Source organism: Strix uralensis, chromosome 10, assembly GCF_047716275.1.
Source record: "Strix uralensis isolate ZFMK-TIS-50842 chromosome 10, bStrUra1, whole genome shotgun sequence".
Lineage (NCBI taxonomy): Eukaryota > Metazoa > Chordata > Aves > Strigiformes > Strigidae > Strix > Strix uralensis.
In genome coordinates, this window is record NC_133981.1 from 21,724,951 (window position 1) to 21,737,464 (window position 12,514).

The 12,514-nt window shown below is 39.9% G+C and overlaps 1 protein-coding gene across 4 annotated transcripts in view; it reads left to right on the forward strand.

Annotated features, from left to right (window-relative positions):
- The window catches only part of SLC6A11 (solute carrier family 6 member 11), a 109,556-nt gene extending 101,473 nt beyond the window's left edge, over positions 1 to 8,083 (forward strand). For all 4 annotated transcript variants that reach the window (XM_074879697.1, XM_074879695.1, XM_074879699.1 and 1 more), the window contains exons 12-15: positions 163 to 265; positions 1,147 to 1,247; positions 2,571 to 2,741; positions 4,603 to 8,083. In XM_074879697.1, the coding sequence (XP_074735798.1) occupies positions 163 to 265; positions 1,147 to 1,247; positions 2,571 to 2,741; positions 4,603 to 4,755 (528 nt within the window). In that variant the 3' untranslated portion in view covers positions 4,756 to 8,083. The remainder of the gene's footprint in view (positions 1 to 162; positions 266 to 1,146; positions 1,248 to 2,570; positions 2,742 to 4,602) is intronic.
- Positions 8,084 to 12,514: the final 4,431 nt, after the last annotated feature.

The window sequence follows — 12,514 nt, forward strand, 5'->3', positions numbered from 1 at the left end:
AGGAAATGAAGATTCTTTGTTCAAGAAGGAACCAACTTTAGTAGGAAGATTGCCAGGGAACCAACAGATTGACTGTGTAATTAAAGCCATATTTGCTATGAAATATTCCTAGTGGTGCCAACACAATATTTTTTTTTTCCTTTTTCTGTTTTTGTCTTTTAGGGTGGGATGTACGTCTTTCAGTTATTTGACTCTTATGCAGCTAGTGGCATGTGCCTTCTTTTTGTTGCCATATTTGAATGTGTCTGCATAGGCTGGGTTTACGGTGAGTTGCTGAAAATTGCTGTGGTATTCAGTTTTTATGAAAGTTTTCTATTTGCATAAAAGCAATGTGAAAGACTTGTATCCTTATGGACTGGGGCCCTCCACATTCCATGCCCTACCAAAAGTCAGGAATGCCTTTTTTTCCACTCTAAATAACAAAGATAGTGGAATAGATATTTTTTTTTCCCCCTTGGTCTTTGTCAGGACTGACCTCCACCTTCCTTCACCAAGGAAGTCCCTAGCTGCCTTAGGAAGTAGGGGTGGCAATCAGTCTTTCTTCTCTCGCAAAGCATCTGTGTAGGGCATGTTCCCATCCACTTCTGACACTCACAGATAAATCCAGGAACGTTGGAATTCATGCATCGTAAACACATAAGGGACATAGTACTGTCCCTCACTCTGCCATTTCTGTCTGTCAGCAAAGTCAAGAGAAAACCACCACAGTGCCGGGCATGTTCATGGTGACATCCTCAGGTGTTTTTTGCACACAAAGGACTGACAATTTTACTTTGTAAAACAACATGTAGACTTCAGTTCACACATGTCCCCAAGCTATCTAGGGATTCATACATGAGCTTGTAGCATAGATATACTCTTTAACTGGGCTTGCTCAAACTGTTACTGACCAGAAGCCATTTCTATTTGACAGCTTGCCCACTCCTACTCTCTGTTCATATCGGACAGATACAGATGTAGGCACAGTCTCTGCCACGAGGACGGAGCAGATGACGGAGAGATGTGCATGTCAGGGAAAGAGATAGCAGCTTCAGTCTCTGCAGCTCTGTCAGAACCTATTTTTTTCTATTTACTGTTTTAAATACTGGGCTATACAACCTCTTACATGTACATTCTAATCTGCTTTTAATTTGCTTTTTGGGGCAGGCAGCAATCGCTTTTATGATAACATTGAAGATATGATTGGGTACAAACCACTGTCATTGATTAAATGGTGCTGGATGGTCTTAACTCCAGGTATTTGCGCAGTAAGTACAGAATATTGAAATAACTTGGTTTAGACATAAAGTGCATATTTTTTAGAATTTTGCTGATGCTAGTAATTCACAACAGTTGAGAAAAATGCTTACTGATTTGTAGCATATGATTTAATTAAAAAACACTCTGTAGGATCTGCAAAAATTGTTAAATATTCTGTGAATTGTGAGAAATCTTAGTATACACAATAATAGGAAAGAAATAAACTCAGGGCCCTATATGAACATTTGCCAATACAACAGAGGCCTTTTTTTCACTGCACTGCTAGTATACCTTGTGTCTACCCAGCATAACTCCAGTTCCACTAGACTTGTTCTAGTTCCCTTGCTGCTCCAGGTTCCTATTTCCTTCGCTCTCTTTGGGCGAATAGACATTTTTTCTTCTATCAGGAGTAGTAGAAGAGGCCAAAAGCACATCTCATATGCATGAAGAGGGGGAAGGAATTTGCCATACCAGAAGCTAGCAGTACTGGTGCCAGCTCTGGCAGTCTGCTGCAGCTAGATAACAGGGACAAAATTACAAAAGGAGCATGACCAGATTAGATACTATATATAAATTTGATCCACAATGCTTGAGGATTAGATACTAAAACCTTCCAATTGTCCAGTACGTAAATGATAGCAACTGCAAAACCACAGATGCTGGGGCACCTGGAGATCAAGGTCCCCTTGAGCTCTGCCAGTTCATCTGCAAACTTGGGAAAATTTCTGACTCATTTACACCAAGTCTGAAATGAACTTAATATCCCTTGCTCTTGTACACTCTTTTCACCACTTTGAAGAAAAGTACATAGTAACTTTTCTATACTTCATAAATTTAAATGGTCTAAACTGCTTGATTAGACAACTGTTGAATTCAGACAGGTATATTTGAGCTTTGGTGAGGATGAGAGAGTTGGCCTGCAGAACTGCAGATACAGACAGTGGATTAAGGCAACTTTGAAAATTTTAACTTTCCTTTTTCATCATGACAGGTTGGAGAGAACAGAGCTTGTGTTACTGAATCACAGCTGGTTTGTGGTAGCAAAACTTAATCTTTCCTGCCCAGGTACTCTTTGCAGGTTTTATTGTCATATAGAGGTAAATAGGATTTAAACTTGAAAGGTTCTGTGGAAGCTACTGAGACATGTTATTTAAGCTGTACATAAAAGAATATATTGCTGTTGTTTTTTTTTTTTTTTTCTCTGAGTGAAAATCTTACCTCTACTTTCCATCTTTAGGGAGACTGGCCTTGCCTAAACAGTCGATCATTTTCTTGTTACACAGGGCAGTGTTTTTTCAAATACTGCTAATGTGTTTCTCTTCTTATTTCAGGGAATCTTCATCTTTTTCCTGGTGAAATACAAGCCTTTGAAATACAACAATATATATATATACCCTGACTGGGGCTATGGCATAGGATGGATGATGGCGCTCTCTTCCATGATCTGTATCCCTTTGTGGATCTGCATTAAGCTGTGGAAGACAGAAGGCACTTTCATAGAGGTAAGATATATTTTCAGATTAATGATACTGAAAGAAGAAGTGGGAAGGGAAAGTGAATCCTCACCTGCGTAAGACTAAGCACAGTTGAATCGAAAAAGCAGTGCCACATACCTGTGCCAGTGGCAGCTTGGGTTAGGGCTCTCAGTCACTGGTGGAAAGAGGCATCTGAATTTTCTGTATTTTCTTCTGAATTTCCTCCTTTTTTTTGCCTTTGATGATTTCAGCCTGTGGTAAACTAATACTATAGCTTTAAGGTGCTCTGTTCCAGCTCATTTTGTAGCTTAAAATGTCTGTAACATCAGCTAAACCCATCAAGAAGGTTTGTACCAGCCATTCACTCAGGTCAGCTGCCTTCTTTCCATGTTTTTGGTAACTAATGTCTGTGCTGCCAGGATTTTCCTCCAGGAGCTGGGTAGCAAACACTTACATGTCTTCTGGACAGTTTTCCTGATTACAGTTCTCTAAGTGAGAAATAGAGACAAAAAGAAATATTCAGTGCAATTTACTAGCGTTTGTATCAGGTTATCTCAGATCTAGGCTGAGGTTAAGATTATTAAATATAAGACCTTTTCTCCAAGACAGTGAAGATGGTTGTAATGGAAGAAACAAGAATATAAATCTTACTTGGCCATTTGTGCTTTCTCATATTGGCAGAAAAGCCTGGTTCTGTCATCTGGAGTTCCTTAGATACTAGTCAGTAAAAGTCGGTATCCCAGTACTGCCTCCTCCTATCTCAGTACATATATGGAAGGTACTTTCACGCTTTCTCAGTCTTTCTGATATTTGCTAGGATAATGCCAACATGAAGAACAAAACAGTAGGAATTCCTGTGTCTAGGATGCCTGGGGCTCATTAACTTTTCTAGCATGTTTGAAAGATCTGTCTCACAGTGTATATCCACACTTTCAAAATTATCCTCCACTCAGAACAAAAGTGTATGACATCTGAATATATCTGAGTATATCTCAATGTGATAGCTACTGCTTTCTTGAATGGAGAAGCTAACAGGCAATTTGTTGTTCTGGCTGACAGCAGTCCATACTGAAATGACTCCATTAAGCTGATTAAATACACCCTGGAGACTACGTAGGAAATCTTTACTGTGGGTATATAAACAAAAAAATTAATTGTCCATAATATAGTTTTCTTAGCATGTCAAAGAAGGAAGTTTTGCACAGATCTTAACATGAAATATTTCCTTAATGCATCAACCTTACCTGGTCTCTGCAAGTAAATAGACTTTATTTATAGAATCTTGTTTTGCATTGCCTTGTAGTCTGAAGCACGGCAGACAGGTCATTATCTTTTCCATACATAAACAATGAGAGGGTTTTTTAATTACAATTGGGAGCTTCTCAGGAAGCCAACTTCTTGCAACAATTCTGCTCCCCAGGCTGTAAGCAGCAATGTTGCTACTGATGTTATTGCTATAAAAGAGAAGGTTCTTGTCTGAACACTGAGTTGAATTATTTTGTTCTTTATTGTAGCTTAATACACTTGAAAAGTCTCTTGTTTATTTATTTTTTTCTGTGTGTAACCTTTGACTATACCATGAGAAACAAAATGTACCCATATAACAGGCCTTACCCAAAGCATTGTGCTGAGTTTCTTCATGGAAGGGAATGTTGCTCTAAATCAGCATGAGAATTCACTTTGACTTTGTCTTCACCTGCATTCTCTAGCCTTGGGTCTGGTGTGATTTGTAAAGAACTGTGCAGCATGCAGCTTTATGGATGTACCTATAACAGGGAAATGAGAAGCAGGCATGCAAGAGAAAAGGGTTTTATAGTCAATCTGTTTAAGAAGTGTGTGTCTGAGACCAAGAAAAAGATAATGCTTTCCATTTTCTCAAATTTTCTAGAAATTCAGGAAGCTGATTACACCTAGCTCAGATCTGAAAATGAGAGGGAAACTTGGAGGAGGAGCCTACATTGCAGCAATAAATGACTGCGATGCCAAACTGAAAGGAGATGGCACCATTTCAACCATTACAGAAAAGGAGACGCATTTCTGAAAGAACTATCTTTTTTGTTTTATTTTTTTGTATAAATAAATAAATAAATAAATTCACTTAATTATAGAGGCTGGCTTGTTTTGCACAAAATTTTATTAACCAGTTAATTTTAAAGTGAAAATTGTATACTTGTTTAAAAGTGATTTTTTTAAATTACTATATAAGTAATGATTATGTAAAAGAAAAAGAAATAGTATTATATGGTATGTTAGTGATGACTTCTTGTAATATGGTGATTTCAGTAAATGTTTTTTTTAGAAGTTAGAGGGATCTGTATAATGTGCTGTAAAACTTTTCTACTTTGATTTCTGGCAGGTGTAATGTTGTATAGATATATGCATTCTAATCTGTAAGCATTTCAGACCATTTCAGCTTTTAATGTATGTATATAAAGGGGACCAGAATGTCCTTTTGTTTATATTGGAAGAAATTGTGAGGGGATGGGGGGAGGACTTGTAACTGCTGTTGCATATTACTGTCTAAATGTGGGCTGTATCCAAGGTCCACTCAAATCAGAGTGAGCCTTCCCAGCTGAGGCCAGTGGCTTTTGCACCAGGCTGTGTGTGATTTCCATAGACTCGGGCAGCTGCAAGACTGACTTTTGCATCTAACAAAGCTCTTCTTTCAGGGCGAGTTTTGTGAAGCCAACAGGAAGCACCACCTCAGCTGCTCTTATTGCCTTCCCTCCACCCCCTGTCCCCTTCAACAGGTCTAAAAATGTGGTGGAATGGGCCCACTTCTGAGTCACTGTTTTTCTGGAGATTGGATAGAGAATATTTCTAAAGAGTTATGAATTTTGCTGCTCTTGTAAGTTAATGGTCTCTAAGATGATGTATGCTGCTTCAGGAGACCTCTAACTTTTTCATTTTCTTTAGTGTCTGGGTGGCCAGTACTTCATTTTGGTTGACACTTCCCATCCCCTACATTGAAATGTGTTTGTCTATGCTGGTACAACAGGAGACCAAGCTTACTTTATATATGTGGCAATATTCTGAGGAAGAAAGAGCACATTTAGAGCTCTGCATACCTTGGCCTCTCCATCTGTCTCTATCTGTTTGCCAGTCTGTCTGTCTGAACATCTATTCATTCCCCTCAGAGAAATGAAGGATCCTGCAATGACAATATGTAGCACTATATCGCTTTTCTCATCTTCATGGTACTTTCTAGATAGTCGCAGATTAGGCACTGATTCTCCTACCCTGAATGGTATCAAGGCTTGCACTGAAGTCAGAATAGGAGCTTATTTGGTGGAAGGGTAGAGTAACTGGTCCTTAACCTCTACAAGAGTTCCAGAAGGTAATTTATATATGGTGCAGATGAAGGAATTAAGACAGGGATATTGTGACTTCTCTGTTTCACAGAGGGAGGAATGTTGGGTTTGTGATATCAGGCCTTCTTAGTCTATCAATTGTATGAACTGACTCCCTCTGATTTAAAAGAGGTGTTGTATGTGAATCCAGCTGATGGATGGTTGTTACCATGAGGTATACAAATGCTAGTCCCAGTATCAAAATCTCTAGACTATCTCTTGGGTTGGTTTTTTTTTTCTGCCAATATTCCAAACACTATTATTTGTTCTGAACTATTTTTTTTCTTGTACTGTTTTTTTATTTAACGGTTGTATAAGAAACCTATGGAGGAATACTGTACTATACCGCACACTGTTTGATGGGGAGAGACAAGCAAAAGCCTATGACAGCTCAGAAGAAATGTCATAAAATCTTCTGCCTTCTCTACAATTCAAAATCACCAAACCTCAGACACCAGCATCTGGAGTTATTAGAAACAGAAGTGGCTGCTGGCCGCCTACAGAGGAAAACATTTCACTAGAAGTCCCTAAGTATATCTTAATATTACATAGAACTGTACAGGTAGTCTGCATTTCTTTGAGATTTTACAGTTATGGCTTAAAAAGGCATTTTCATAGAATCGCTTTGTCTCAAGTCACATCATTAAATCCAATAGATTTATTTAATTTTACTTTATCTTAGTTGTATTTTTTGTGTGGTAAGGTAGAAGTCTTAGAGAGAACTTCTCTATCACAATTCTACTTCAAATATTTTACGTCCTGCTTGCCTTTGCATGTCTCCATCATTAGGTGCTTAGGAAAGGACATTCTGAAGGAGCCTGCCTTTATGAAGGTACAGAACCATCACCTTGTGAATGGTGGCCTCCCTCAGAGGGGCTCTTCAGCTTGGCATCCATAACTAGAGGTTACCAATGAAAATCACAGTCCCACTGGAAAATGATACTTCTGGAAGAGAAGTGTTCCCAGAGTTGAAACTACAGATTGAGTTATATACAACGAAGCAACTGAAAACTACATATTGACATTGAAAAAATGCCCACTCCAAAACCTAGAAATTAACATTTTTGGAAGTCCTAATGAGTCACAAATATTTCTAATCCAGTGTCCCTTTCTGGTCTTTCTCTACACCCACCAGAGTTGCAGAACTAAGGCCCTAAAGCCACATATGGGCCCTGGGATGGGTTATGTTCTCTTCCAGAGTACACATCAACACATTTTCTTATCAGAGGGGGATGTGCAAATGTAGATGTACTGTTAGGTTATACTTGGCCTTGATTTCAATGAAGTTATCTTCAGCAATCAGGACTCCTCATGAATGTTTACAGTAAAGTGTGCCAAGAGGTGGAACCCACACCACTCAACTGGCCATCCATTAGACACAAAATCAAAACCCCAGACAAGTCAAGATTGCCCTTTGAATCATAACACACACTGCTGTAGCAGAAAAACTTGTGTGTTTTAGCTTGTCAATGTACTTTGAAACGTTGCACTCATCCATATATCTCCACAGGAACTATGTACTTGTATGGAACATGCTTCCTATTCTGCTGCTATGAACCATTTCACCTGTAGCTTTATACACATACATATGGTTTGGCATGGTCTAAAGTATTATACAGTATTACTAATGTGCTGTGCTTGTAAATGTGTGCATTTAATATCTGACTTGTTTAACACTTTACTGATTTTTTAAAAAATATTTTTCTTTTGTGGGGAGGGATGTGGGAGGGTAAATTTCCTAATAGTATTTGTGTTTTGTTTGGGGTTTTTTTTCAAACAATATGAAGGGGAAAATGCAAAACCCAACTATATCGTGATGATTTTTTTTTTATGCAGTAGAAACAATATTGCCCTTTTCTGAAATATCTGCAGTATTATTAAAAATAATACAATAAAAATGAACAACCACTAAGGTTTATGGAACATTTTACACAAAGAAAGATTCTGTTTGGTTTTGAAGGGCACAAAATTTCGTCTACTTACTTGTTTTCAAAAATTAAAGGAAATGGGCAAAACCCATCCTGTGTATTTTAGTTTATATCAATGTATTTTATATGAGTCTCACCTAACAAATTAAATAATCACAACGACCCTGTTAGGGCAGACATGTCCCTTGATTTTAAATGGGGAACTTAGAAACAAGAGAAGATTTAGCAACTTGTTTGAGCTCATCCAGTAAATCTATGGCTGAAACAGACTGAAGTTTCCTGATCTCACAACTTAATGTCACTGTTATTTAATACAAATCCATGTTGCTATGGAAAAGTGCAGACCTGCTGCCACTTTCCTCCCCCTGCCTTCATCTCTCCCCACTCCTGGCTGTGTTGTTCTGTGGCCTGCTTTGTGTCGCTGGCAGTGTGAGGAGAGCCATGTAGAGAGCTGCCTCAGGAACCAGTCTGACTAAAACTTCACCTAACAAGAGCCTACGGTTAGTTCTCAGCAACTCCAGCTTACTGCCTGGCCATACAAATGCTAGTGCTGAGGGAGACACCACAGGAAGGTGAATTACATCTTCCAGCTGCTATATACGTAGTGCTGGATTAAAATAACCTTCTAACCGTGGCCTCAGTCACAGGCCAATGCTCTGTATCTTTGACGATTTTTTGCGCTATAATTTTATGCTTTTACACTCTACTGTACACCTGCAGTGCTGTGTCCAGCTCTGGGGCCCCCAACATCAGAAGGACACAGAGCTGCTCGAGTGGGTCCAGAGGAGGTCACGAAGATGCTCAGGGGGCTGGAGCACCTCCCCTGTGAGGACAGGCTGAGAGAGTTGGGGGGGTTCAGCTGGAGAAGTCTCCAGAGAGACCTCAGAGCCGCCTCCCAGTACTTAAAGGGGCTACAGGAAAGGTGGGGAAAGAGGGACTCTTTATCAGGGGGTGTAGGGGTAGGATGAGGGGTAACAGTTTTAAACTGAAGGAAGGGAGATTTAGATTAGATGTAAGGAAGAAGTTCTTTATTGTGAGGGTGGTGAGGCACTGGAACCGGTTGCCCAGAGCAGCTGTGGCTGCCCCCTCCCTGGAAGGGTTCAAGGCCAGGTTGGACAGGGCTTTGAGCAACCTGGGCTGGTGGAAGGTGTCCCTGCCTGTGGCAGGGGATTGGAACTAGATGATCTTTAAGGTCCCTTCCAACCCAAACCATTCTGTGATTCTGTGATTCTTTCTTATGTAAGTGGCCCATGTACAGGGAAAAATGCTTGCTTTAGTACATGACACACTGATGAAAAATTCTCATATACTACCCTGAGGCACCCTATTATATGGTAGCCTGCCACAGAAGAAATGAAGCTCTTTTCTTAAAGGCTGTTTCTCATGTTGATTAATGAAGCATGGATATAATAAGGAAAATGTGCTATGGGTTTTGACAAAGCCTTTCAGTTCCTTTCTGACTGTACCAAATACTCTACCCAGCAGCAAAGATACCACAGGAATGATGTGCACCATTTTCCCAGGGTTGATGTCCTTGTACCTGCAGCAGCAGCCCATGGCAGACCTAGGATCCAGCCAGGATCATTACAAGGTTCTTGGCCCCATCTTGCAACTAAATATTGAGTAAATCTGAACATATCGGAAAATTTGGCCTCAGATGTTGATGATTCCCCATTCAGAGGAATAACTGAACTTTGTCATGCACAGTGCAGCAGCACCAGTTTCTGACTAGATCAAAAATGTCCTAGTGGATTATATATTTGCACATTTGCCTGAAAGAAGATGTAAAAATTTGCACAAATGCAGAAAAAAAGCAGAAAATTGGCTAGGATGCTCTTAAAAAAGGTTTGGAGAAGGCTGAACAGCTTGAGAAGGCATAATGCACAATGCTCAGACTCCCCAGATCTGTATGAACTGTAAGGGGGAAGTGCTAACAGTGCAAGACAGTTTCCAGGTCTTTCTAAAGCTACTCTTAAAATATAAACTATTCATTACAATGTAATACAGCAAAAGGGACCAAGATTTGCTGATTTGAAGTGAGAATTTGAGGGAAGATTTGCACACCCCTTTAATTTTAAAAGGATCAGCTCCTTCATCTTTTTTAACTTTTGCTGTCTGAGAACTGCAACCAACCTCAGCCATTAGCAACACTCCCTTAAGTCATCCTGAATTTCAGGCACATCCACCTCCTTGTTGGCTGGCCGTGCTCACATTGATTGCAGAAGGCTCTTCTTGGGCTTTCAAGCTGATTTTCTGCATCTGCCCACCTCAGTTGCCTTGATCATTGTCTGTGCTTGTCCATCCTGCAAACAGAATAGCCTTGAGCTGGTACTGCCAAATCAGAAGCCCAAGTATCACACGTTGTCATAAGTGGAAGGAACAAAAATCTTTGTATATTCTTAGAAATGCATTCCCAGCGATTGTTTCCAATGTTATTATAACACATACCAGAAGCCTTCACCAGCCTCCTTTTTCTGACAAGATGTTACTGCCAGCTGATGGAGAGGGTCCTTCTACATTGTGATGAGGTCCATGGCTTTTAAAATGAGGGAGTCCTGGCTACTGTGGTATTCCAGTTAAACAAGAAGAGAAGCGTAAAGATAGCCAAGAGTTCCTTGCTATAAATGGTTAGTGACAAAATATCGGGGTATGTTTTCTATTTCTATCGACTTGCTGTTCATACAGTCCGTCAGCCAACTCCACTATCCATTCCCTGCACCTACTACAACACTGTATAAGAGGCACAGCAGCTTTTCTGAAATGTTATTGTAAAACATCTTATGAGAAACACTGAGAGTTCTGGCTGATCTCTTTTTATTTAAATGAAAACACCCACTTACTTATCATACTATACACAGATGAGTCATTCCTCTCCTCTTCCCAAAGGGCTAAAAACTGTCTGCAATTAAGGCATGCAATGCTCAAAAGAGCAAACTACAGCTATTCAGGCAGCCACCTCCAGGGCCAATTCTGAGTTTGGTTGTAGCCAGTGACATGGAATTTAGCTATGATCTGATCAGCACTGGTGTCAGGAAGGCCTGGCACCCACATGCACAACTGAGAGGGACAACGGACCAAGACAACACAAAGCATGGTAAAGGGACGCAGTCGAGACATTGTACCACTTGCACCCTCACAAGCCTTATGCATTTGGAAAAGGAATTATGCGGTTTATGCATATGGGACAGAGATGTCAGGGCTGGTTTTGTGTTTACATCATTCCATCTGTGAATCAGCACAACTGGGCTTAGCAGGAGCAAGCTCAGCTGTGTGAGCAGAGGATCAGAGACTGCTGCAGAGCACCACCTTGCTTTGAGCTCTGCTCAAGTAGGCACACCAAAACACTGTGGTTCTTTCTAATTGAGCCCTACTCTTAGTTTGCTCCCAAAATAATTCTCAAGAACAAATGTGTAAACTTCAACTGAAACACATCCAGAAATTATTTTGGGCTTTATTGGGTTGCTTGGTTTGGTGTTTTTTTTTCCTTTTCTAGTGAAATTAGTTTTGTTGTCTATGTTGAAATGCAGGCAAAAATTACAAGGCAAATGATGTGGTACCAGGTCAGTAAGCAGAAATCAAGATAAGAATAGGCTATTAAGAGAAGCAAAGGACAATTCATCTCTTTGTGTTGTCTGAAGGGATGAAAACATGATGTATTATAAGTGACATTTAAATAAGCTTTTAACTTTTACTGCTTATTTTTAGATAAGCTTTCCAAAAAACTAGCCCAGGTTATGTTTAAAAGTCTCTGCTTGTCTGCCAAGCTTTTGCCTCAGACTTCACAGAAAACTTGTTGAGTTCTTGTGGTACAGACTTCTCCTCTTCCCCATGCTTTAAGGCCTCCTGCTTCTGTAGGTACCCTTTTCTCCTCCCCCTTCCATACATCTGTGCTTCCTCATCAGTGCAATTCAGAATAGTCTCTGCTTCCTCAGTAGGAGAAAGTGGTGGTGTTGGAGGCTATTAGCTGATTGGATTAATTAAAAGTAATTGACAGCACATGGTGACCATGACTGGGGAGGAAAAGGAATGTGATAGAAGGTAGGGAGAAGTTGGGAGACTTGGGAACAAGTATTATTGGGGTGTTGTTATGTATTTCTTTTTGTCTGTTGGAGCTGATATTGTAGATGTAGTGACTGTGATCTCTTCTACCTTCCTCAAGCATGCAATAGGTAGGGATTGAGAAATGAGGGGTGGCTGGCAGTTTTGTCTTAACTACTTTTTTAGCATTGTAGCTCCTGTTTTCGAGTATTTCTGGATTGTGTTTGAGGCTTTTGTATGTTATGATCTGAAGTGGCAAAATTATTGCAGGATTTGAACTAAGAGAATGTGCAGGTTGTTCTTCAATTATTCCTACTCTTGCCAAGCTCAACCTCCACAAAGCTCTTCTAGTATCTATCCCATTCATGCACAGTTTAAATTATAAACCTGCTCTATGTATTATAGTGCTGTTGACAGTTTAAAAATCCTAATTATTTAGATCATTCAAATAAAATGGTTTAAAATTCTTTGGAGTTAAAGGTTT